Source organism: Mus caroli, chromosome 9, assembly GCF_900094665.2.
Source record: "Mus caroli chromosome 9, CAROLI_EIJ_v1.1, whole genome shotgun sequence".
NCBI lineage: Eukaryota > Metazoa > Chordata > Mammalia > Rodentia > Muridae > Mus > Mus caroli.
The window spans coordinates 10,895,079-10,922,383 of NC_034578.1; the positions used below are offsets into that span (position 1 = coordinate 10,895,079).

At 45.0% G+C, this 27,305-nt stretch overlaps 1 protein-coding gene across 3 annotated transcripts in view; it reads right to left on the bottom strand.

The window, feature by feature from the left end:
• Positions 1-1,482: 1,482 nt before the first annotated feature.
• The window catches only part of Piwil4 (piwi like RNA-mediated gene silencing 4), a 39,925-nt gene continuing 14,102 nt past the window's right edge, over positions 1,483-27,305 (bottom strand). For 2 of the 3 annotated variants that reach the window (XM_029482018.1, XM_029482020.1), the window contains 13 exons: positions 25,779-25,890; positions 19,960-20,083; positions 17,839-17,956; positions 15,488-15,599; positions 14,612-14,796; positions 11,993-12,065; positions 9,538-9,738; positions 8,488-8,591; positions 5,950-6,020; positions 4,627-4,780; positions 2,720-2,848; positions 2,138-2,285; positions 1,483-1,599 (listed from right to left, as the gene is read on the bottom strand). In XM_029482018.1, coding sequence (XP_029337878.1) covers positions 1,483-1,599; positions 2,138-2,285; positions 2,720-2,848; positions 4,627-4,780; positions 5,950-6,020; positions 8,488-8,591; positions 9,538-9,738; positions 11,993-12,065; positions 14,612-14,796; positions 15,488-15,599; positions 17,839-17,956; positions 19,960-20,083; positions 25,779-25,890 — 1,648 coding nt within the window. The remainder of the gene's footprint in view (positions 1,600-2,137; positions 2,286-2,719; positions 2,849-4,626; positions 4,781-5,949; positions 6,021-8,487; positions 8,592-9,537; positions 9,739-11,992; positions 12,066-14,611; positions 14,797-15,487; positions 15,600-17,838; positions 17,957-19,959; positions 20,084-25,778; positions 25,891-27,305) is intronic. The other variant, XM_029482019.1, reaches the window with a different exon arrangement.

A 27,305-nucleotide genomic window follows, 5' to 3' on the forward strand; every position in this document is an offset into this window, starting at 1 on the left:
AGAGGGAGGACTCTAGCAGAGGAGGGGTGCTGGTGAGAGGGAGGACTCTAGCAGAGGAGGAGTGCTGGTGAGAGGGAGGACTCTAGCAGAGGAGGAGTGCTGGTGAGAGGGAGACACAGCAGAGTAGAGATAAGTCGTCGTGCAGGAGAGGCCAGGAGAACACCAAGTGGTGAAATGCTGTCACACAACATCTGGCTGTAACACTTTGCAAAGTGAAAGCCTCGACACCCTCGAATGAAGCAGATCTGAGGCAGTTACTGTGCTAAAATTCTAGTTAGAGCAAGGAATGTGTTCATGGAGCAGAGTGTATAAAGAGAAGGGAAGAGAGGTGGTAGCTGCAGAAGAAGATAGATGGATGCTTTTTTTAAAAAAAAAGATTTATTTCTTCATTTTATGTATGAGTACACTACTGCTCTCTTCAGACACACCAGAAGATGCCATCGGGTCCCATTACAAATGGTTGTGAGCCACCATGTGGTTGCTGGGAATTGAACTCAGGACCTCTGGAAGAGCAGTCAGATCTTCAGCTCTTAACCGCTGAGCCATCTCTCCAACCCCTAGATGGTTTCTTTTTAAGGACACACTGGAGAATAACCTGTTTATAATGTCAGTTGGTCAGTGAGGAAAAACTGGTGCTCTGGAAAGAGGACAGAGAAGCCCCCTGAAGGGGCTGGTGGGGGTGGCTCTGGTGCACAGGGCACAGAGTGAGTATTGGTGACAGTGGGGGAGGCCAAGTGTACAAGCACAGGTGTTCTTGTGTGAGCAGGATGCAGGACCTTCCCAGGTCCTCTTCCTGTGGTGTCTGTCTTCCCTGCGAGTGGGAAGCAAGGCTGGGCACCTCTGCTGGAGGAAAGGAGAGCCAGTCACAGGACCAGGCATTGAGTTCTGTCTGTGACACAGCTCCTTAAATAACCCAAGGCTCACTTCACTCAACTTCAAATTTAAGTCACAAGAAACACATATGTGATGCTCAGATTTTCTTTATTTTCAATATTTACTTAACCCACTCTACAAAATGCTCTACAATGTTTAGAAAAACTCTGATAATTTCCTGAAGTTAAACCCCACCAGGTACCATCAAAATACCACACAAATATTGCTTTAGAATCCAGTTAGCTGTGATGATATACCCCAAATACCACATGAGACTTCACCTCAAGCTCTGAATTAAAAAAAAAAAGGAAAGAAATACGAGGCTGAGCCAGGCCAAAGTAAAATGACACATGACAAAGCCACAAGAAAACCCATCACTCTGTGGGTTCTGTTTGTTTGTCATTGTTGGTTTTAGACACAAGTGAAACAAAAATCCCCATAGGTTTGTTCTGCACTGTTTCAGATGAGGCTTTTTTTTTTTTAAAAAAAAAAAAACCTTCTCAATACTTAAAATTAGGCTCAAGCCCCTTAAGCAGTTCGCGCCTGGGCGTTAGGCAGATCTGAACAATGCAGAGCCACTGCTTTCCCAGCCGTCCTCTGGCTCACTTGTCAGAGGTAGAAGAGATTATTGGCTAATTCCAGACTTGGTTCCTTGTGGACACTTTGTGCCACCAGGAAGGTCAGCTTGTGTGCATACTGGCATGGCGCGGGGACACTGATTAAGCCCTGGGGAGGGAAAGAAAGGTAACATTGCAGAGATAATGCATTTGGCCTCCACAGTGACTAAACCCAACCACCAAAGGAGGGAGGCAGGTCCATTGGAAACACAAGCTCACTGGCAAAATGGGCTGGGGGTGTGTCTGTCTCTTCACTGTGTGTAAGCTGGGAGACACTGCATACAGGCCTACCCTACACTGCCTGTGGTCTGATGTCCCAGTGGAGCTCAGAGCTAACCTGGGCCTTGGGCTCTTGCCTGAGGAAAGGAACAGAGGCAGGCCTACACCTCTTACCCTCACCAGGCTCGCCCTGCTGGCTTCCATCTCTCCTAGTATGTTACCCTCCATCTTGTATCCTCAAGTCCTCTGGAGACTGGACCTGGGCCTGTTGATACGCTCCCTGCGGTTTTATTTAGTTGGCAGAGAGGGCTCCTCCTACCACGGATTTAAGGAATCGTGTACCCACTCCCTTCTGTGACACTAGGAGTGCACAGCAAGCCCAGGTGGTGACGTCACACCCGCCTCACTAAGACGCTCCTCCTCCTCACCTGCCAGTTGTAGTAGAGATGGCACAGTTTGAAGGTCAGTCGCTGCATGTGGTCCGGCTTCAAGGCATTGTCATCATAGATGACGTTGTAGTGGGTGGGACTAACAGTCCCACGGTTAGCAGTCTGGCTGATCAGGTAGAAGTCATACCTGCAGAGGAACAGGGAAGGGTGGAGAGAAGGAGTCACAAAACAAGGCCCAACTGAAACGATGCACAAGGGGTGCGTGTGAGAATCCATCTTTCCGGGAGATCGCTCAGTGTGAAACACCCTCTGTGTGAACTTGAAGACCTGAGCAGGATCTCCTGCCACTCATGTCAATACAAACAAACCGGGGCATGATTGTGTGCCTGTAATCAATCTAAACACTGGGAAGGCAGCCAAAGGTAGAAAGCAAGCAGGAAGACATTCAGTATCAAACTCTGGTTTCTACATGAGCACATATTTGCACATGCATACATACCCACAAACATGCACACACATACATACACACACAGACACACATATACATACACATACATATACACAAACACATACACACACACACACACACACACACACACACAGTTTTCCAGGGACACTTGCCACTCCGGACGTGTTGCTTCTGAGTCCACAACAGTGCCGAGTGGGGGGTTCTGCACAGTGTGGCCAGTCGAAGCAAAGAGGCGCAGTAGACATCTCTTCCTGACCACAACTACGGACAGTCTGCAGCTCCTGCAACCAAAACGGCAGGAGTGAGCCAAACAGCTCACTTTTTTTGTTTGGTTAATTGTTACTTGATCAGGCTAAAAAATAGATAGAAAACCATGCTATAAATACTGCAAAACACAGAAAAAAATCACCCATGAATCCTCCTCCTCTTGACAGATATAGTTATTTTAATTGAGGTCTATTTGGATGTGTAACAAGGGTGAACTATGCTATCTGCCTAGTTTATGGAATGTTAATAGGAAAGAAGAATGATGCTACTTTGATTGCCTTTTCTTGCAGAACTGGGGCTGGATCGCAGGGTCTCGCGCATGTTAGCCAAGTGCTCTGCTGCTGCTATATTGAAGCAAGGTCTCACTAAGTTGCCCAGGCTGGAACTGCAGGCCTGTACCGCCCAGATTTTCAACTGAATCTTAAGGGAAGATCTTCCAGACTCTCCTCTGCAGGAGACTTCCCTTGCGTTAGCAACAGTCACCCCGGCCACCTTCACTGAGGCACCCATGCTCAGACAGACAAGTGGAAGGATGGATGAGTGGACGGACGGATGGACAGATGGGTGAATGGAGGGAGGGAAGGAAAAACAGACCAGATGCTGACTGCCCAGGTGCTAACTCACTGAAAGAACATTCTCTTACGGTGTACAGAAAACCATTCTCCCTAGAAGCCAGTGACAACTCAGTTACGGATGTCTCCTTCACTAAAACTGAAATGTTAGCTCCTTAGATTGTCACTGCTGGCTTCGCCCACCTCCTCCGGTGACATCATTTTTAGTTTTAATCGTTCAACTGAGATACAGTCACCAGAGGTCTGGTGAGGAGCAAACAGATTTCCCACTACCAGCTTAGTTACAACTACAAGTAGCTGGCTTTCCCACCTCTGTACCAGGAGCAGCCCGAGGACAAGACCATCCCTCTGTGGCTGGTGGCCTGAGCTTTGGTTGATCGCAATGTGAGCATGTTCAGAAACAGATCTGCACTGTCTGGGAATAAGATGATCTCTAAGAATTTTTCTTAAGTAAGTAAATAATTTGTTTGTTTATTTATTTGTTTATTTATTTGTTCATTTATATTGAGTGCTCTATCTGCATGTATGCCTGCATGCCAGAGAGGGCATCTGATCCCATCCCATCACAGATGGTCATGAGATACCAGGTGGTTGCTGGGAATTGAACTCAGACCCTCTGGGAGAGGAGCCAATGCCCCTAACCGCTGTACCACCTCTCTAGCCCCAGATCATCCCTAAGAATTGAAGACACCAGCTGAGAGTACAGTCTTTACTCATTTTCCCATTCTAGGATTTCCCTTGCATCTCGCCCTCCACACAATCACTGGAGAAAGTTACCCATGGAACACAAGTGACCACAGCGCTCAGTGAATGGCAGTGAGGCTCCCCACCTGTGTTCATAACCTTATTTGTGACCCAGTGACTTTAACCAGAGGCTCTGTCTGGAACTCAACTTTTAAATCACGGCTCCACATCCCAGGGGAGCATTAATATGTATACAGTGCCTTTGATATTCTGGCCTCTGCTAGCTCAGAAAGATGCCTGCCTCCCTCAACATGCCCTACTCAAGGCTCCCAAACCTTACAGCATTAGGGTATCTTTATTAGACTATCTGAACTACACTCTAACATCAGGAAAACCCATCCAAGCTGGGCATGACATGGAAACACAGCAAAACTTCACTGTCTGAAAAATGAAGGCTCTTGTCCACAAACCATACATGCAGGATCACATATGTACGTTATCACACAAATGTCAGAGAAAGAGAGGGAACACAGTACCTGGCATCCGAACCACACTCTGTTACACTTTTCAGTAGCTGTGGGACTTCATATTCCAAAACTGTCTTTAGCTGGCCATTGCCTACACCGTCCCGGTACACGACTATCCGTGCCGGCAAATCATGGTTGTGCCTGTACCACTTGCTGAGAGCACCTGGAGAATGTGATGTTAGTGAGAAAAGAGGCATCGGTCCAGGGCCTCCAAAAATAATATTTCCATGGTTTTCACGATTAAGTAACTTTGCTATTTCAGAGCACAGTAAAATGTTAAGACTTAGTTTGGGTTGTATCTACAGCAATAGAAAAAGGGCTAACTAGGACCAATCCTTCATGTCTGCTACTTGAGCAGTCACAGGGTTTCTGTGGCATAATATAGTCTTTAACACATTTCTTTAGCCAAAATTGAGTAACAAATCAAAATTTAATTCATGCAATAGACAAATGCCTAAAACCTAATTAACACTAATTCAAGTCTTTGAATCTGCTCAAGACCAGACTGGCTGTGTTTGTCTCATTTTCTTCCCTAATGAGAATAAATATGCAAACATGAGAAAATGGCTCCTGCGTTCCTCTCAAAACAGTCTAATTCTCACAGATGGGATGGAGTCTGAAAACACTTCCACCCACTCGAACTATAAACCGCCTCCAAATAGGCACCAGACAGCAATTCCCCCATGAGAGAGACTTTCAGCAGGAACGACTAAACATTGGCCAGGTTTTCAGATGGAGGGAAAATGATAAGATCCTTTTTGTGTCTACACTGCATAGTTTATTTCAGGAGAGTTTACTGCCTAGGGAACTTGGCTTGACAGAAGATAATCGTGCTTCTATGAGTGCAGCCACCAAGGGTCATCAAATTCACTTAAAAAAATATCTCAACTCCTCAGGCTTGCAGACTGGGAGAGGGAAAGACATGAACGTGGATCACATGATAAAGCCAAAGCAGGCTGGGGCCGTGAAGAGGAGGCCTGTGTCATTTCCTCTCTCCCCGTCTTCTCTTCCCACATCCCTGTCCTCGGGGTGAAAGGCTGGTCTTCCATGTGCGCATTCACTGCTGCTTGCTCTGTCATTAGCCTCCCTTCTCCAGGGCAGGCTTCCTTTCGCCACACTGCTTGCTAGGGCCACCTGGGTGGCCACACACTTGCTCTCCTCTTGACTTTGTGTTCAGCACACACAGCGACATAAATGCTACGCAGTCTGTCAGGCAGCACACAGATGTGCAAATCTCTGCCTGGGTGAGAGCTGCCAGGTTTGAGTGTTTGCTCCCACGGGTCTGTGGGTTTGGGGTGTGGAGGAGTCCCCAGAGCCCACTCCATTACATACCAGTCATGCAGACTTTGAGGCAGTCTGCAATATCAGTGGCTGTTCTCTGAAGGACACAGCGGGAAAACCACCTGAAATAAACAGAACACACAAGTGAGAATTAACTTCCAGATGCCTGCTACAAACACATCCACTAAGTTTGAGACAGATGCAGCAGCAAAGGCCAGGGCTCCTGACTCTGTTGTCTGCTACAGTCATGCTAATGGGTCCTCTTCCCTCCTTCAGTGTTGCCATCTAGACTCACACTCTGACCAGGAAAGCCAACAGCTAGATGGCCTTGCCTCAAACCCAAACTTGAACTTCTCTATGTGCACCAGGAAGGTTTAAAGGACAGTAGTTAGTATGTCAATAACACAGTGCAATATTTGTGGAATGCTACCTGGTACACAGTGAGAGCTAATACAAGCTCATGTCTCGATTGCAAGAGAATATGTTAGTTTAACAGATTTGCTTGCAAAATGTTCTAACCCAGTCCTAGAGGTGACTCTTCCAGGATCACCATCTCAACACTATTAAGCTGTCAGGACTTGAAAAGTAATCTTGATAGTTGTTAATTGAAGGTACATGGGAAATGGGAGCTGGGACTTAGTATGTGTTAGGACATGGATATGAAGGGTCCCCTCAAATGGGCTTATGTTAGAGGCCTTCTCTTCAGCTTGTGGGGCTATGGAGAAGCGGGTGTATCACCCAGGGTGCCAACTGCATCAGATGAATCCACAAAACTAAGTTGAACTCCTAGCTGAGCATACACTGAGGAAGGAGGCTTTGCTGGATGCAGGGCACCGGGGGCATACCTTTGAAGACTGTGTCTTTCTCTCTTGACACCCCCTCATGCATCTCTATATTTCTATCTCCTGGCTGGCTCAAGGTGAGCAGCTGTCTCAGGCCCACAGCAGTGGAGCCAAGCGACCACTGCCTGATACCTCCGCAATTGTAAACCAAGTCAGTCTTCCTTGAAGAGTTGTTCTCAGGTGTGTCACAGCAACAGGAAGTGACTTACACATTTTGCCACCATTGTCACAGTTCCCTGACTGTCTGCAGTTACAGTAACACAACTGCAAATGCTTTTGACAAGTCAGAAGCCTTAAGAGACATGGAGATGGTGGAACAGGCGCCTTCTAAGATCCAGTTGACAAATGATCTCATATTTGTAACAGTGTGGGCTGTGCCCATGCAAACACCATGTTTACTCTTCCTGTATCTTAAAAGTGTGGATACAAACTAACACTAGATTAATGGAGAAAATCAAATGCCTGAGACCAGGGAACAAACATTTTCCAAGTAGCTGCTATGGCCTCAAAATATATTATTTAATTACAAATCTTGAAGCAATTCTAAGAGAACAATTTAACAAGAGCCAGGAACCTGTTCAAGGCATTTCTAGTTTATCTCCATCTTATAGGCTTGCCATACTCCCCACCTTAAGCATCTGCAAAAGTTGACAAGAAAGATAACTGGATGTGCTGAGGTATTCACCTCAGCTTGCAATGTTTGGAGCACTGATCTGACATAACCCCCACAAATGCCTTATGAAATAGGAACTGCCACTCTCCCCTAACTATGGAACTTGTAGCTAAATTAAACAACTGTGCTTTGGCTGCAAAAGCAGACCAGGTACTGCAAGTACTGCTTTAAAGCTAAGGTGCCTTACATAATATATGCAGGTGCCTAATTCACAGCGTGCTCCTCACAGACACTTAGAACATAAAAACATGCACAAGAATCCATGTGTTCGTGAGCCAGGGATGTGGCTGGAAGACAAATAACAACTCACCCCAGTGGATGTGTGAAAATGGTTCTAAACTGAGGCCGCCTTTTACTTCAGTAGTGCCAATCACATTGTAATATGTAATTCACGAATTTAACAGCTGATGTTCAAAATGTAAGCAAGTAATACAGTTTGGTATGTATGTATGTATGTATGTATGTATGTATGTATGTATGTATGTGAAGAGCATGTCAGTATGTTCTTTAAAATATACTTAAAAATCTGGTGGGGAGCAGGTTGGATGCTCAGAAGGAACCTGACACCAACCTGACATCCTGAGTCTAATCCCAGGAGCCAAGGAGAGAAGCAACTTCTACTGCAAGCTGTCTCCTGACATCACACACACACACACACACACACACACACACACACACCATGGCACATGTATATCCATAAAAATATATATATCAATAATAAAATGTTTTTAAAGTGTAACAGAATAATAATGGAGTGGGCTGATCAAACTAATTCTTGTATGTTTGAAAATATAATGAAACTCACTGTCTATACTATTAATACTTTAACTTTAAACTTTAAGGCATGTTCTAATAATAAGTCTTTAACACTTATACGTATTTTTTGAGAATTTCATGCCTCATCCTTAGATGAAGAGCTATAGACCACAGATGTCTGCTAAGATGGGAAGAATTGGTATTCTCCAGGGACAAGCCCAATGCGTTATCCAGTCCAAAGGTGTCATCCCTGACCACACATCCACACAGGTAGGCCTGAGAGGTTAAGTTTAGGAGAGTTAAGAGCATTTAAAGTACCTGGTGATCCTGGAATTAATGCTGGCTACAAACCCAACGACCACCACATTCTTGTTGAGGGCATCTCTGCAGATATCAATACCCACGACCATCAGGGACTTCAACTGTTAAATCAAGTTAATTGTGGTTAAATGGAATGAGCTTATTTCTCCCTAACAAGGACATTTTAGAACCTCTCCAGTTACCACATTTTCAAAGTAAGCTGTGTGACAAACAAATGGAGTTCCAGATGGGACAGGTGATTAAGAAACCGAAAGAAACCAAAGACTGAAAGACAAGGAAGATTATGATAGATCTTCAGTGAAAGCCTGATTGACCCCAGGGCTGGTCAAGGGGCAGAGGTGGCAAAGGAGGCAGCCAATCCCTTTACCCTCTGCCCCGTCAGAAGGACCTAAGGATGAACCATGCCTGCTTTTCACAGTTGCCGTGGATGAAGAGGGACGAGCAACAGGCAGCCCAGCCACCTCACTTCCTCCCAAGGTGGCATCTGGTGAGTCCTCACCACAGCTGGGCCGTGGTTCCCCTGAAAATGCATACTCTGCTGCACAGACAAGGGTAGAGGCCATGGGACAGGGCTTAAAATGGCAGCCAGGAAAACCCAAATCAGGCCCCTCCTGGGTCTATGACACCCAAGAGTATCTTGCATGAAGTCTTTTAGTAGCTAAGCAGAACCTCCTTGAGAGGAGAGGGTGTGCCTCACCATCTTTTGGAATTTCTCTGCAAAGGTTTGTATGATGTTACAACCCTGGGTGTGTGTGTGTGGGGGGGGGGACCACACACATCAGAAACAGTGAGCCCCAGAAGGTTACAGGTTCAAGTGCTCTCCATGCTAGCAGCTAGAAGCAATCTGGAGCTGACTGGAAGCATGCAGTTAATTAATTATATAAGTTAGTTATATAAGGAAACTGAGTGTCAAAAGATTTAGGCATCACATCTTCAAGGGATCTGAGAAGCCCCCTCCCAAAGTGCTCAAGGGCAACTGGGATCACAAGATGCTATGTCGAATTGTGTCTGGAAACTGACTGGTCATGAGAAAGAAATAGTCCTCACTGGAATCTCCACAGCCCACAGCTCTCCGCCAAGTTTGCAGGTCATCTGCATGGCAATCTTGGTGGCCACACTCAGCATCATTCCCTGCTTATTCAAGGTCCGGGTCAGCACACACTGGCTTGGCACTGGGCAGTCAGAGCTCAAATACTTTTTAATGGAGTCGTAATAGTTCTTCTGATTAGAAGGCAGAATGCACATCACCTAATGCAAGACAACAACAGAAGATCAATCAGGTCCAGCTCCTTACATGTGTGAATAGCTCATGGACAACACGAAGGTGTGGCATCTCCAAACATCAGGATGCATGGATTCGCTAAACATTGCCAGTCCCATGCTCCCAAGAAGCAAAAGTAAACATGGTAGTGGTTCCCTTATGTGGCCTTGAGGCCACTGATTACTTACAGTGCTGTTTTGCTCCGTCAGAGTCCCTGGAAAGTCAGCTGTATAAGTGTTCAAGCTGCACGGACACACCCATGATTCCTCTCATCCCTCTCCTGAACTGCCATTAGGCTCCCCAAATCCCCTTCTTGCTCGCTCTTTCTCTCATGGTTAGCTGGCCACCCTGTGGTTCTGTAGTAGAGTGGCCTGGTTTTTAGGGCATTCGCATCAAGAGCAGTCAAGAGTAATGGGTACCCTGAAACGTACCCTCAAAGGGTTCCAAAAAGTGACAGTGCATGTCTGGAACTCTGGGTTCTGGGAAAGAACATGCTTGTACATGCTTGTACTTTTCCTTACAGTTTTGTTTTGATTAAATTTAATGTCCTTGGAGTGAGAATTCTTTTCATTTAATGTAATACCCATGAGAGAGAGAGAGAGAGAGAGAGAGAGAGAGAGAGAGAGAGAGAGAGAGTGTTGTCTGTCTGTCTGATTGTAACAGAGATGACTACAGTGGTCTGCAGGGGGAACTGAGCAGGCATGTGAGTGATTGCATGGCTTAGCAGCTGTGGGCCCAGACCTGGTAGATAAGGACTATACTCATTTTTATTTTAAGTAGAAAGCTCTCTGGTAGCAGGAATGCCAACCTTAACTTTTCTGGGGTGTGATGAAATCATGCTTAGGCTCTAGTCTCCAGCTGTACATGCAAAGCATAACTGGGGACACACACACATTCATGCATCCACACACTTATACATAAACAAACACACATTCAGGCAAATGGGCACATGAAACACATATGTACCGGCACACATACACACACACAGGTATGCATGTAGGCAAATACATGCATACAAATGAACACATGAGCATGCACACATACAGCAAACATGTAGACATGCACATATACCACACACAAATGAGTACACGAGTACACACACACACCATTCAGGCAAGCAGCCACACGAAGTGGCACACACACTGCTCTGGGAAATTAGGTGACTGCAGATGCACGACATAATCACACTATGCAGGAAAAAACGGCAGCTGCCAAAGATGAAACCTACAGCAGGTGGCATGAACTCAGGGGATGTTGGAGCCAATGCCACCTGAGACCTAGGAGCCTGCAAGAATCTTCTGAACTACTGTGAAGACCTCAAGTACTCTAACACTACTGGAAGAGATGGGAGTCTGTTTCTCTTAAATCATATGTAAAAGATGACTCCAGCAAGTTATACAATCTATAGACACAAATAAGGCTTGAGAAAGCAAGTAGCAAGTTATTTAAAAGTTGTTAGAATTAAGAAAATCAAATATTGATAATAATACTGGAATTTATACTTTACTGAGTATTTTGGGGGAAGAACACAGCAATCTGAAAACATCAGACATTGTGCTGGCTGGTTTTAGGCCAATTTAGCTAAAGTCATCTGACGAGAAAGAACCTCAGTTTAGAGAACACCTTCATATGATGGGGCTGGAGAGAGTCTTAGGGAATTTTCTTAATCAGTGCTTGATGGTAGCAGGCAGGCCCAGCCCACTGTGGCTGAGTAAGCCTGCATCATCAGCTCCGGAGTCCAGGTTCCTGCCATGCGTGAGTTCCTGCCCTGGCTTCCTTCAGTGATGAACAGAGCTGTGAAAGTATATCCTTTAGCTAGTGTGTGTGTGTGTGTGTGTGTGTGTGTGTGTGTGTGTGTGTGTGCAGGGAAAGTATCTCCATAAGGGAAAGAGAGGGAGTCTGCAGTCTGACTGACTGTCGGCCTGTAACAGACAGAGATGACTGCAGTGGTCTTCAGGGGGGCTGAGCAGGCATGTGAGCAGCTGCATGGCTCAGCTCTGGGGTCCACGCCTGGTAGATGAGTAAAATACACATTCTTATTGTAAGTACCAAGCTTTCTGGTAGCTGTATAAGCCAAAAGAGCCCTTTCCTCCATGGGTTGCTTTGTTCATGGTGTTCATCACAGCAATAGGAACCCTGACTAAGACAGACAATATGCTCAGAACCCTCTTTTTTAAGACGTCAGACATAAAGGAAATATAAAAATTATAATCTAAAACCCAGAACGCATCCCACACTTACCAACTGAACATCAGGGTCGCCGTGCACCTGGATGGCTCGAAGGAACGCTGCTGGGGTCTCGTCCACTTTTATGCTGCGTGGGAAGATGATTTTATTGTCTTTTTAGTGCACTCAATCAGTCATAGGGTGTTAGGTAAAGGACAGAGGCCCTTAAACAGACCAGCCATTTTACGGGAAAAAAAAAATCCTTAGAGAGAAACAAGAGCCTCTCACATCTAATGCATTTCTCCAAGGCACGATGTGCCAAATATTCCATAACTGGCCGGTTAGCATGTAAACATTAGTAAAAATAGAAATGTTCTCAGTTGTACCAAATCCCCTCAGTTAATTGATTTGCTATTCAAAAATGGGTCAAAAGTGAACTTCTGAAATTAGAAGCCCATAATTTCAGATGTCGGAAGCAGGCCTGAGTTTTCCAAAATGCTTTGGGAATCATTAATTAATACGCGAGGTTTTAACTAATCTTTGAATCACAAAAGGGGTGGTGTTTGCTCTTCTGTAGGGACAACTTGTTTGGAGCCTGTCCTATTTAACTGTAATCAGCCAATCAGTCAACAGCTATTTGTCAATTAAATAATGATATCAGGGCTAGAGGCTACAGAAAGGATTCCTACATACAGGCACTTGCCAATCTAGTCTCTACACATGAAATAAAATTATCTGCAGCTTTTTGCAGCCACCACCACCACATGAGGTGGGGAGAGGGAGAGAGAAGCAGGAAGGGTCTTAGTCATTGCCTTTTTAAATACAGTTGCTCAGCAGGTGGCAGGGCTCCCCGCCTCGTCTCACAGCCCCCTGAAGGCCTGGGAGCACTGCATTGATAATTCTGTAGTTCTGGCTTCTCCAAAGCAAACCTCTCACTCCAGCTCAGACACACCACCAGGCAAACATTTTAGAAGAGAGAGGCCAGGTCTGTAAATCTAGCAGGCAAATGGATACTTCATAGATGAGACAGAGTGAAATAAAACATGGCTTTCATTAAAAAACAAAACAAAACAAAACAAAACAAAATAAAACAAAAAGTCCAGAGACATACGGACACAGGATGGCTCTTGAGCCCGTGACAGGCAAAGACTGCACTCCCAGCTCAGGTCTGCTGGATTAACTTCTACCATCATTATAGTTATAATTCTCTTCCTGCTGTATTAACTCCAAGCTTAGAGAAACTCGAGTACGGAAACTACAGAGAATTTGTCAGCAGATTCAGTGATAAGAGGAGAATTCTAAATATGATGTAAATAAGGCTTTGGGAGGAGCTCTGGACAGTAGATGTGCTGCTGACATAATTAATTAGCTACTGTCTGCTTCCAAGTACGTCTAGTCCAAGTGAGATGTGGTCAATTCAGGTAAAATGCTGTTCCGTTTCGAACTTGAGCGTGTCTGGACACACACAGCCCTTAGTGAGTCTGTAGCGTCTTCATTTCTGGCAGCCAACCGAGTATTTGATGCACAGCAGTTACTCCAGAATGCTCAAAGCACGGAAGGCTGGCCTTGGTTTTGGTTTTTGGTTGGTTGGTTGTCAGAAAGCTACCTTAACACTAACCTTACTGTAACTTTCGAGAGCCTAGAATCTATCAAGTCAGGAATTTATGCAATGTTTACTTTTTAATTTTTTTTATTTTTACTTTTTAAAATATGTGTTTGTTTGTTTGTTTGTTTGTTTTTGGTTTTTCGAGACAGGGTTTCTCTGTATAGCCCTGGCTGTTCTGGAACTCACTCTGTAGACCAGGCTGGCCTCGAACTCAGAAATCCGTCTGTCTCTGCCTCCCAAGTGCTGGGATTAAAGGCATGCACCACCACTGCCCAGCTAATGTTTACTTTTTAATATCATGTTTGCTATTCAGTTTTATAATAACTGGCCTGGAAGGTTAACAGTAGAGGAGGCACCACATAGACTTCTTCAGGATGTATACCCAACTGACTTGAAAGACTCCATGAGACAGAGACTTCCCTAGACACTACAAAACCAACTTTACAAAGATAAAATAGAATGTATTCCAGGGTTCTTAATGATTTACTTATTTTTGTTTTCTGTATATGAGTATTTTGCTTGCATGTACATGTCTGGGTACCACTCATGTGCCAGGTACCTTAAGAGTCAAGAAAAAAACCCATCAGATGCCCTGGACTTGAGTTACATAGAATTGTGAGCTGCCATGTGGGTACTAGGAATTGAACCTGGTCCTCTGGACAAGCAGCCAGTGTTCTGCTGAGTTGTCTCCAGCCCCTATATTTTAGTTTTATAAAGCAATTTAATAAATATAAAATCTAACTTCTTGTGACTATTTCTGACATTTCAAGAAATAATACTAATGGTCTAAAGAGATGGGTCAGAAGTTGTATGTTTCTTGCAGAGGACTGAGATTCATTTCCTAGCGCTCTCACCAAATAATTCAAATCCACTCTCAACTCCAGCTCTGGAGGCTGACAACTCTGCCTCCTGTGGCCACTTCCACTTGTGTGCCTAAACCTACACAGATACATGGACACAGACATCATTTATAAAAGAAATCTTTAAAAGAGAAACATTAGTAAAATAAATGCTTGATAAATATACCAGGCGTCACTTCCAACTTTCAAGCCAAGCTAACAGATGGAAAAAATTGACTGTACACTCACATTTTAGGGTAGCTCACATTAAATCCCATGGCACCTCCAACTCTCCTCAGACAGCTCAGAAAGGCTTCAATCAAGTGCTCAGCCCTGTTACAGCACACGATCAACCATCTATTCAAAGGCTGAGAACTCAAAACTTTGCAAGATCGCATATCTTTGGACCAGTCAGCAGCAAATGCAGGTTGACACTGAGAGAAAGATGATCACGAAAGGACTGAGCAAGGGTATTCAGAGAGCAGTTTAGACCATTTGTCACAACAGAGCAACTGAAAGACAGCTGGGCCTTTGTCCCTCTTCACAGAACACACTGGCTTCCTGGGAAAAAGGGGTTGAGAGGCTGCAGTCAAGTGGCCTCTCCGTCTGGTACCTGTTTCATTTCTTCCACCAAAGCCTGGATGGAGGGTAATTCGTCTCTTTATGTGTCAGCTTACAGCCAACACTGTGTGAGATCTGTACGAATCCCTTACCTTTTGGGTAAAGCTGGCCAATGTTAGCTATTAAAGTCACTCTCTACCAGAATTTATGTGGGTGACCATGCTTCCTTGATTGCTTGTTTTCAGTTGCTTAAAGTAAGAGTGACAGCTGGTCATAGGCAGCCCTGTGTGACTTGCAATGGTTTACAATACCAATTACGTACAGACCTAAACCATGCCCACCAGATGCTGCTAAGTCCACACAAAGATACCAAACTGAAACCAAAGAGGAAAAATCAAAAGAAACTTGTAGTCTTAGGACAAAGTCGGGGCATGAGCGTGCTCGCGCGCACACACACACATGAGCATGCGCACTCATGTGCAGCAAGCCCCATCACCTTAGGAGAGTGAACATATGTACACAAAGTCAAGCACACACTTGCAAATGAAGAGAATGACTACTCACTGTGTGGTCCTGCAGCAGGATTTTTTCAGAGGGAACAACCCGGCCAGTCAGGGATAGCTGGCTTCCAAAATGCAATCCCCAGGTCTCAAGCTCAAACCGAGCCACTGGGTTCCTGTCAACAGAGTCATTTACAATCACTGAAGTGTATATCTTCTAAAGGTTTTTAAATATCAAAGACGTAATAGTGACTTGCTGAATTATCGAATGATGGTCTCCTATTTATCATGATATATGTAAAATAATTATATCTATTTTGGGCAGCTCAAAAGAATTATGTCAATCATTGTCCCCACCAAGAACAGGAAGGAGGGAGGCTTGAGGTGGGGCAGAGGGATTCCCGGGGAGAGGCTCAGGGCAGTTAACAGCTGCTGGGCAAAGGGAATCACAGTGCTCAGTGGTGTAGCACTGCTAAGTTCTCCTGGCTCTGGGGCCCACAAAGGCAAGGAAGTATGAGGGAGAACTTCTTGAGAAGAAGGTAAGGTTCTGTGGGAGAGGCAAGGACGACACAGGGACTATGGTCAAAGTGCATTATACATGTATATATTTCACATGTACGAAAGTGTTAATGAATAAACATTTTTTTAAAGATTTATTTATTTTTTACATGTAATACACTGTAGCTGTCTTCAGATGCACCAGAAGAGGGCATCAGATCTCATTACGGGTGGTTGTGAACCACCATGTGGTTGCTGGGATTTGAACTTCCAACCTTCAGAAGAGCAGTCAGGTGCTCTTACCCACTGAGCCATCTCACCAGCCCATGAATAAACATTTTTAACACACACAAAATTTAGCTTCAGAAAATCCAAAGGATATACCCAGAGAGGAGCGCTGAGAAGGCTAGTCTTATCAACTGAGCATCCTTAATGTTTCTATAAATCTCTGTATTTGTGACATAGGAGGCTTTGATCAGCTTATGGTTTAGCTTGAGGGATCACGACATGGTGTACTTTCACTGAGCTGTGAGCTCCGTGACGCCAGTGAACCTGTTCACATCACTCCATTTCCTCCAGAGCTGCCAAGACTGTATCAGCCAGCAGCCCAGAGGATGCTGGTGAGTCCTGTGAAAAGCCCCGCCCCCTTCCCTTGAAAGCACAAACCCCTCACAGCGCTCTCCTCAGCAGGGACTTTTCTATGCTACAGCTGTCCTCACACTGATCCTTGCAATTACTAAGTTGCTTCTGATGTCTGCCACGGGTGAGGCCGTCATCGGCCCAGACATGATGAACAGGAGGCATGTGGCGGTGATACGTCAGAAGACTTACGCACAGCCCAGTTTAAGGGGCCAAACAGAATCTCTTTATATGATGCAGGTATATCAGGTAGTATCTACAAGACATGTTAAAAACTGTACCCACAGAGTGGGTGCTACAAAGCCAGGGGTATGATAGAGATGTACATTTATCATACAAAAACACTTAAATGAATGATATTAGAAAATATGTCTGCTATGCTGTTTTCCTGAGAAGAGTGGGATTAGACTATGAATCTGCAAATATCAGCAACATTTCTATCATTCCCTGGAATAGGGTAATTCATTATTAACCTATTTGCCTACTCTCTATTTTCCTTTCTCCTTTTTAGTTTGCTTATATCTATTTTCACGATGACCTAGTATTACTCAAACATCTCTAAAGAAAACAACCGTCTAACCGTAATGTGAGGCCACAGAAATCTAAAGGCAAGTATTGCACACTGAATTTAAAACTTCTGGCAGCCTCATTAAGAGTTAAGAGGTGATAAGAAATTACTTTATTCTCACATCTTCAAAATGTTAACAGCTTATAATGTGCCACTAGGCACATTTCAAGTGCCCCTCAGCTGAGACACAGGGTCACAATACTGGTCAGCACAGCTTTAGGAAGGCAGAAGGGAGAAGAAAGAGCTCTCCTTACAAGTCATAGGAAACCATGGTGCAGGCAGGAGGCGCCTCAGAGATGAGCTGAGGAGAACAGAAATTTTAGAGACTGTGTTCATCCAGATCTCTGAAATCCTCGTCTGGATCTGGCATCCCTCACCGGAAGTCCTGGGAGTCTGGAGTATTGTATTGCTGTTTCAGTTTCTATTTCTCTTTTTAATATGGCCACTAGCCCTTTCTTCATTGGGAACACATTACAGTTTTGAATAAAGAAATCATATCAGCTATTCAAATCCTGTCAGCTGTGACTGCTGAGCTCTTGGCTGTACCGATGGGCTCTGGACTTGGGGATTTCAAACCCACGGGGCCTCGCTCTGAGTTGGCAAGCTTAGACATTCTTATCAACAAAGGAACAGACGATCATCAGAATCATCCGGTGCTACCCACTCAGCCCCCACACTGGACACATGAGATTTCAACTGGTGGCCCCTACCTCTGGATGTCATCCACGAGTCGGGCCAGTTGCTGCTGCCTTCCCACAGGACTGAGCCGAGTCTCTTCAGCTACTGCCTTCATCAGGCGGAAATCTGAGGTTGCTTGGCTGCTCAGGCCTGGGAGAGGCAAGCAAAGGGGAGTGCAGAGAGTGAGCACAGGCAGAGGGGCTGGCCCTGTTTAAGCATGCTTTCCACTCAAATCAGTAAGCTGACCCCATGCAGGGCACTGTGAAGTAGAGAGGTAAGCCCTAGGAGTCTTGAACATGGTGGGTCTCAGCCTTCCTACTGATGCAGCCCTTTAATACAGCTTCTCATGTTGCAGGGACAACACTAGTTGCTACTTTGAACTACAGTTATGAATCACAATGTAAACATTTGATATGCAGCCACAAGGGGTTTTGGGAGCCATAGACTGAGAACCACTGCAACAGTTTCTAAGAGCTGAGAGTAGCACACGACTCTAATCACAGTGTTCAGGAGTTCTAGCCCAGCCTGCTCTATGAGGTGGGTTCAGTGCCAGTTTGGATTACACAGTGAAACTGTCTGGTTTTTTTGTTTGTTTGTTTGTTTGTTTTTAAGGAAGTTTTGGGCTGCAGAAATGTCTCAGTGGTTAAGAGCACTTGTTCTTCCAAAGGACCCAGGATTGATTTCCAGTACCCACATGACAGCTCACAACCATATATAACTCCTAGGGGATTCAACTCCCTCTTCTGACGTCCTTGGGTGCCAGAAACACACTTAAAGAGCACTGGCTGCTTTTACAGAGGATCTGGGTTCAATTCCTAGTCCCCACAGGTGGTTAACAACTGTCTGTAATTCCAGTTCCAGGGCATCTAACAACCTCACACAGAGAAACGTGCAGGCAAAATACCAATGTACCTAACATTAAATAAATAAATACATCTTTTTTTTCTATTTATTTATTTTTTTAATATTTTTTATTACGTATTTTCCTCAATTACATTTCCAATGCTATCCCAAAAGTCCCCCATACCCTACCCACCACTTCCCTACCCACCCATTCCCATTTTTTGGCCCTGGCATTCCCCTATACTGGGGCATATAAAGTTTGCAAGTCCAATGGGCCTCTCTTTCCAGTGATGGCCAACTAGGCCATCTTTTGATACATATGCGGCTTGAAAGTTTTCTAGTAGTCAAGTTTCTAAAAAGGAAAAATGATGGGTATGCAATTATTTCAAGTAGTATTAAGTATTTAATCCAGTATTTGATCCATATTTAAAAATGAGACATATATTTTAAAATATTACCAGTTAATATTTTAAATACCAAACCTTCAGAATCTGGCCCGTGCTTTTCATCCATAGCATATCTTATTTCTATTTATTGGTGGGGAGGGCTAGTAACATTTCAAGTTTTCAATAAAGTTACGTGGTCAGGGGCTACTACATGTCAGATCTTCAGAGCTTCCAGGTCAGAAAGCCACTGAGAAGGAACACCCTCCTTTCAGACACTGGATTCCACTGCTGTCTGTCCACAAAACAAGTATTTATGGCAAAAGCACTTTAAGTAGCACAGACTCAGTCATGTGAATACTGCTAACAGCACTGCAGACTCTCAGGCAGGCTCTGTGCTTTGGTGTGTACTGATACTCAGGCAGGCTCTACTACATAGTGTGAAGCACCAATCAGGCAGGCTCTATGATTTGGTGTGTACTGACACTCAGGAAGGCTCTACTATATAGTGTTTATTGACAATCAGGCAGGTTCTACTATAGAGTATAAATCAACATTCAGGCAGGCTCTTCTGTGCAGTGAGAATTGCTTTTTGGTACATGAAGAAAATAAGAGTCATTTTGGTCTCACTCTAACAAAATAGCTTGGACCAAAAAAAGGGGGGGGGGGTCATATTATGATTTCCTCTACTAGTAAACTCCAAAAACACAGCAAAAAGGCACCTGAGCCTCTAGAAAGTATCCGGAGGCAGATCTGCCATCAGGGTTTCATGGATGATGCACAAGAGAGAGAGACTCTGAGGGTGCTTCATTCTCGCACTTGGCCAAACTTTGCTTAAGCTCCTTAAGGGTCGCTTGCCCCCTAGCTATAGGAACACGTTGGCAGTCAGCTAAAGCAAGGAGGAGTGGAGCTTGACACAGAATTTACCTGTGAGAAAGCAGAGCTCTGGCATCAGGTGGACCATCTGAGGCTCAGAGTTATCATTCCTCTTTCTTTTCAACAGACTGACAAGCACTGGCTGATTTAGGTCAGATAAGGTGATATCATATTGCTGTAAAATACAAGATTAATGACGGAGTAGCAAGCACGGATACAGAGCAGAGGGGCATCCTTGGTTACAAGCAACACAAATCCCCAAATGAGTCGCTAAGTAAATCTTTTTACTACTTTCTTTCACAACTCATCTTTTATACCTTCAATTATACTTTATTTTAAATTACATTCTAATTTACTGCGGTGTAGTACGTGCGTTTGTGTTTGTGTGTGTGTGTAAATTCATTTGTATGATGACGCAATTGTGGACTCTGTTGTCTTCTTCCATTATTGAAATCCTAAAAATTCAAACTCAAACCATTCAGGCTTAGCATGGAGTCTTTACTGCTGAGCTATTCACTGGCCCTTTATTATCTTTTACACTGCAACACCAGTTTTAAGACTTAATTGCCCTGCTTCCTCTAGGTTTCCTTCGGATTCAGAGCAGTCTTCAGCTATATACACATCATAAATGTTTGAAGCACATGCTTAAATAACCTCAATTCCCCTTAACAATATCTACGCACACATTGCAGGCCAAGATTATACTCTACTCAGTTTCTCAAAAGAACAAAAGTGTCTTTGATACCCAGGATGGCACTGTGTATCAGAGTAGATGCAGCCCAGAACTGACGAGGGGAATTTGGGCCCTTCCGTCCACTTTTCTTCTTCTATGAAATGAGACTGTCAGGGAGTTCACAAGTCCTGCAGGTCAAACCCATGCTGGCTGTGTGGTCTATGATGAACTCTTAGTGCTTCACTCAGTGCTCCACGCCCTCCCTTCCTACACTTTCATTTCACCTTGCCAAAGGTTTATTTCCAAAGGCAAATTATAACTAATACTAATTTCTAGTACAACTAATAACATGACTGGAATTATAAAATTATAATCTACAAAACAACCTGGGAATTATGTTTTACTGACCATCACAGTTAAAATTAAGGGCATTAGATGCAAACTTTTCTCTGGTCCCATAAGGACTTTTTTTTAAAAATTAAAACCAATTCAGGAATACAAGATTACAGTTGTGAGCACAGCAAATATTGTGAGGAGATGGTCAGGGAAGCCTTTATCAAGAGTCTTTACAAAAGTCATTAATTCAGTATAGATGGCTGGAGCACCTTCTTCCTCTCAGGAACTGAGGTAGACACAGTTCTTGGCTTTTTTGGTGACTACATTATCTACATAGCAAAGCCACACACATTACAGACCACACCCATGGGGACAGACCCTAGTGTGGTTCCTGAAGCCTGGGACTTTACCCTCACTCAGTGCTACACCACTGGGTGCTGGGCTAGAGCTGCCAAGTCAGGGGGCTTCATGAAGGAGGGAGAGCCCAAGAATGGAGAACATGCAAGAGTAACAGAGCCCCCCCCACAGAAGGACCTCCAAATCCAGGCCACATTGGGAAGGGTCTTCTACCATGGCACAGCTCTCCAGAATGGCTGTCCTAAGGGAGCTTTTACCTCCTCCCTGGCTCCAATTTTCTAAGAATTTTCAAATATTTTTCTTAACACGTTTTAACAGAAATTTAACAGAAATGTAGTATGTATTTCCTAGTTTAGAAAGGAGGACATTTTGAAACCTGACGTGACTTTGTTTCCTTCCCTCCATAACTACACAGAACATGCCAACTCAGCACAAAAAAGGACCAGGCCTTTCCCTCCATGTTACAGAAGGACAGGTCCTAAAAGAGATTTGTTCAGTTCACTGATGCAGTACAGAGACCCAACCGTTTAACAAAGTGTGGGTTTTATGCACACACAAAGAGTACATATCATGCACAAATACCTTACAAGCTACTGTACAGCCAGGATTCCCAAGGACATCTCTGGTCTAAGGAGAACGTGCCCCAGGAGCAATGCAATGCACTGATGCAGGCCGGTGCATGCTCACCTCTTACAGAAAGTACAATGAGAAAGCTTGTAACAGATGAGGTAACACATGATACTGAAGCTGAATCTACAATCTAGTGATAGAAAGGACAGGTACAGTCTGTTCCATGCAGGTATCAGCTAGGAACGTGCATGGAAACTGGGCTATTAGTGACTAGCAAGCACACTGGGATACAGCAGGAAGGATGAGCTGGAGGATGCCGAGGGGGGAGGCTAAACGAGAGGACAACCCAAGCTCTGATTTAGAGGTAAAGAAGAGGAAGGTAGCAAGGGTCTCTACCACCTGCTTGTGCTCACAACATCCAGGTGTCAGGCTAAAGGGCCTGGATGCATCATTACTGTGTGCACTGCTTACACTACACCACGGAAAAGATAGGACTCCATGGCAGTGAGCTTAGATAGGCCCCTTACTAAACCCTGAGTTTAGTGTGTGCATGCGACTGAGGAGGTGATGCACTGGTGCAGGAGAATGAGGCTAAGAGGAGAGAGAGGACAGCAAAAGGATTTTCCACCTGAAACTCAAAATCCTAAGGAGAAATAGGGGAGTGAACAATATCTGACTGAGACACCCACAGGGCACTTAAGCAAATAAAATGTTGAGGACATGGTAGTGAGTGTGCTAGGCAATAAGGAGGTGTGCTGGTGAGTCTAATGCAGGAATGAGTGTGCTTGCTACTCTAATGCAGGAATGGGGTGCACTGGCTAGTCTAATGTAGGAATGGGGGTGCTGGCTAGTTCCATGCAGGAATGGGGGTGCTGGCTAATCCCATGCAGGAATGAGTGTGCTGGCTAGTCTAATGCAGGAATGGGGTGCTGGCTAGTCTAATGCAGGAATGAGTGTGCTGGCTAGTCTAATGCAGGAATGGGGTGCTGGCTAGTCTAATGCAGGAATGAGTGTGCTGGCTAGTCTGATGCAAGAATGGAGGTACTGGCTAGTCTAATGCAGGAATTGTGGTGTACTGGCTAGTCTTAATATCAACCTGACACACAAAGTAGTGTTTCCTGAATGGAGGAACCTCTATAAAAAGAATGCTTCCATATAATCCACCTGTAGGGTATTTTTTTAATCAGTGATTGATGGGGTGGGCCCAGCTCACTTTGGATGATCCCATCCCTGGGCTGGTGGTCCTGGGTTTTATTAAAAAAACAAACAAACAAAAATAAGCAAAGCAAGCCAGTAAGCAGCACCCCTCCAATAGCTTCTGTATCAGTTTCTGCCTCCCTAGGTTCCTACCCAGTTTGACTTCCTGTCATGACTTCCTTTGATGAGGAACAGCAATATGGAAGTGTAAGCTAAATAAACCCTTTCTTCCCCAATTTGTTTTTTGGTCATGGTGTTTCACTGCAGCAAAGAAACCCTAACAAGGGGCACAGCAAACTTACTGGGTCTGAGCAGTCTCAAACAACAATGGAGAGAGCAGCCTTTCTAGGAGCCACAGTGAATGGCAGTTCTTGAGGAGAAGGAAGAAGAAAATGTCAAAAGAGACTGATACAGATCAATCTGAGACTCAGAGGAAAGCCACAAAGGATGTGATGCAGGGGTCAAGTAAGGCAGGGATCAGGTCAACAGGAGGCCATGTTCTCAGAGACCTAATGTCACTGTAATATACAATATGGTGTTGTTAACTGCAGTCAGCCTTCCCCTGTAGTGACAATTTCAAAATTTTGGTTTCTTTGCAAAACACAGAAGTATCATGGGAATATGTTTTCATTTTAACCCCAGGTGTGGAAGATTGTATGGGAGATGGGGCTGCTTCAGTTTGTTCACAGTAGCTGACTATGATTTGCCTCGTGCTCTAGCAGGGGCATGATTTTCCCAGCTACAAATAGTTTCTATGACTGTGTGACATTTGGAATTCTGGGGACATTTTAGAGGGCATGCAAATGCTTGGCCCCTGAGAGGTTGGTGGGTTGTTGGTTGCTGTTGGTCTCTGTTTGTTAAGTAGTCGTGCACAAAGAAGAAACAAGACAAAGAAATAGGTATCCTGATAGTGAAGCTCAAACTTGCCCCAAGTAGTCTAACATCACCGCTTTCTGGCCCCCGACTTTATTCAGGGATTTCTTTCCTTTCCTCTCTCCTGTCTATTGTTGGGGTGTTGAGGGGATGGAGAACAGTGGAAGAAAGAAGAACCCACAAAGTAGCCAAAAGCAAGCTCCATCTTCTTCAGCCTGGAATACCAGAATGCATTCCTCCTGTCTGACTGTGCTTTCTCCATCAGCCAACCTCTCACATCTCTTTCTACCCCTGCCATTCTGACTGTGCCTTCTCCATCAGCCAATCTCTTTCATCTCTCTCTGCCACTTCTGGCTTCTGGCAACCTCTGTTCTACTGGCTAAGTCAGTGGATCCAACTGTTCCCTATTCCAAAGAAGAACTGTGTTGTGTGTCCCTTTCTGTGCTGCATTTCCTTTATTCAACACAACAATCTCAGGGAGATGATGTATAAATGTCCCAAATAAACATCATGGAGATATGTAATTATCTATTCATGAGAAAACAAAATAATTACTGATAAATAAGAGAAACGAAAGCCATGGAAAGCTGCGTAGGCTGAAAACAGTTGCACAGCTTTGACCTTCACAGAGCTATTTCTGTAATGACAAAGCCAGATGCATGACCAATGACACCCCCAGAAGGAAGAACTTCAGAGGACTTGGAATCATCACAGCCATTTTCCAAAAGTGGCAAAGGAAGAAGGCACTTGTCCAGGAGAAGTGTGAGGACCAAGGACACAAGTCTCATTTTTGATTTTCAATTCCTCTGTGAGATTTGAGAGGGAAGACACTTCTACCAGAAACCTGGAAGGCGAGGTCCACACAACTGTGGTAAATGAACAGGGGGCTTCCAGGGACAGCAAGATTGCTCTCGAGTGTCTGCCATGGGATAGAACTCAGCTAATAACCCAAGATTTCCAAAAATAGTTCAAAATGTGACTTGAGGAGACAAATGTTCAGGGGGAGGGTGGACTGCTCCTGCCCTGCTCCCAACAATGAGGCCAGAGTTCAAGGAATGCACACCTCCTGGAGGCACCTCAGGCTCCCAGGGGACTTGCTGCCCGCCTGGGAACTGAAGGCTGTTCACTGCTTGCCTGATTTAAAGAGATATCCAGGAAGGGGAAGCATGCGCATGAACATGCAGGGGGAGAAACAGAGTCAAGAGCCACAAAAGGCCAGGAGCAGAGGGGTGAGTATGGGAGGGGCATGGGGGAGATTGCTGTGACCAGACCAGAGCATCATGAGGAAGTTTACAACTGACTCCTAAGACAATGAACTCCTGGAAACTTTAAAGCTTAGGTGTGACATGATCAGATCTGATGTTAAGGCCAATCGCTACAGAAGAAAGAAAATAGGAAATGGAGTGAGGAGCTTAGCCAAGCCAGAGACAATGAGGGTGCGGAAGGGACAAGCAAGAGAGTGAGTATGTGTGAGGTAGGCTCACCCTGACAGGGGAATTTTCTGGAAGGAATAGTGTTGTGGTCTACATCTTCGAACTCCTGTATTTGAACATTTGATACCCAACTGGAAATGTTGTTTTAGAAGGTGGTAAAAGCTTTAGAAGGTGAAGTAGGTCATTGGGCAGGCCAGGCAGTCCTGAGGCTTTAGGTCAGCTCCACTTCTGGTCACTCTGTGCAGTGTGTCCAGACAGCTTCCCGCCTCCTCCCTAGGGTAGAAGGATCCACTGGCACTATAAACCAGAAGAAACCAGGCCCCCCTTAAACTGTTTGTTGGAGAGGTTACAACCACAAGAAAAGTGACTAAAACAGAGAAGGCTGTCTCTATCTAGGCTAAGATAAAAGAGACAAGAGGAACCACTCCTACCTGCTTGTAGTAATCCATATACGTGACCTCTGAGCCGTCCCGCTTCTGAAAGGCCTGTGTGGGCTTCACAGACCAGTCAATGTCATCGATACGATATGTTTTGTTGTTGTATCTGGTAAAGTTGAGACACTTAGAAAGCACTTTGCCAAATCACCTTAGGTACATGGCTACCACACCACAATCTTGAGTAAATTCAAAATACAAGATCCATGCCTGACATTATGGAAGATACTACATGCATAGTCACATCTTTGTGCAGCAGGATCAGCTCTCAACAGAGAAGAGTGTGAACGCTTCAGTACACAGGAAGATCTCCACATTCCAGCAGACATATTCAGCAAGCCGTACTCCAAAGTGTTGGACTCAGCTAGACTCTACCCCTAGGTAAGTCATTCTCAAATGTTCCAATGGTAGTGTTCTATTCAGCGTCCATGCCCTCCCCTGGTGTCACAGATCAACCCCAGCTAGTCTTTATGATGACAAATATCAACACAGCTGGCCAATCACACAGTTCCCATGTTAACCTCTCCTTGGATTGACCTTTAGCAAAACTGAAGAACCAGTGGGTTAGGCAATTCCAAGTGCCCCTTCCCTCTCAGCACTATGCTCTCCTGTGCCCTGGGCTACAGCAGACACCTCCAAGGCAGGCTTCCTAGAGCTCTAGGTACCTTAAAAGGTGTCTCTGAAAGAGTGCAGTAAACCAATGTATCAAAATATACCTGAGAGGGCAGGGGGACAGCTCCTGTGCCTGGCAAGGTGAAACTGGCTGGGCTGCCCCTCTGCTGAGATGAGAGTCCATACCAGGCTAGTCACTGGGATGGTCCAGGAAGTCTTTGACAAGCTTTGGAGATCCTAGGAAGATGCCTAACCTGTCAATGTTTGATTTGGCACAGTGATCACTGAAGGCAAATTGCAGCCCTAAACCTAAAAGCTTGCTTCAAGGGCCTCAGACTCTCCAGGGGACAGCAGTGGAGTGTACATACTCTCATGTTACACAATGCAATGACCAGGAAGGGCCTAAGCAAAGCACTACGGGGAGTGGCCAGAGGAGGGTGGACGGTTCTAACAGAGTGGACAAGTGGGGACCTCGGGAGCTTCAGAGCTAGGTTTGGGGAGGCAGATATCTGAAAGGGGGAACCAGACACTAAGTACTAGGTAGAAGTATTGGAACAACAAACTGCAGGCTGCTGAAGGCCAGGCAGAAGATGGCAAGAGAGCATAGATAGCCATGTTGACCTGGGATGGCCCAGAAGTCAGTTGTGACTACAGGGAACAAACAGGCCTTCTCTAAGGTTGAGCCAAGTCTGTCTGTGTCTGTGTCTGTGTCTGTGTCTGTGTCTGTGTCTGTGTCTGTGTCTGTGTCTGTGTCTGTCTGTGTCTGTGTCTGTGTCTGTGTCTGTGTCTGTGTCTGTCTGTGTCTGTGTCTGTGTCTGTGTCTGTGTCTGTCTGTGTCTGTGTCTGTGTCTGTGTCTGTGTCTGTGTCTGGGTCTGTGTCTGGGTCTGGGTCTGGGTCTGGGTCTGGGTCTG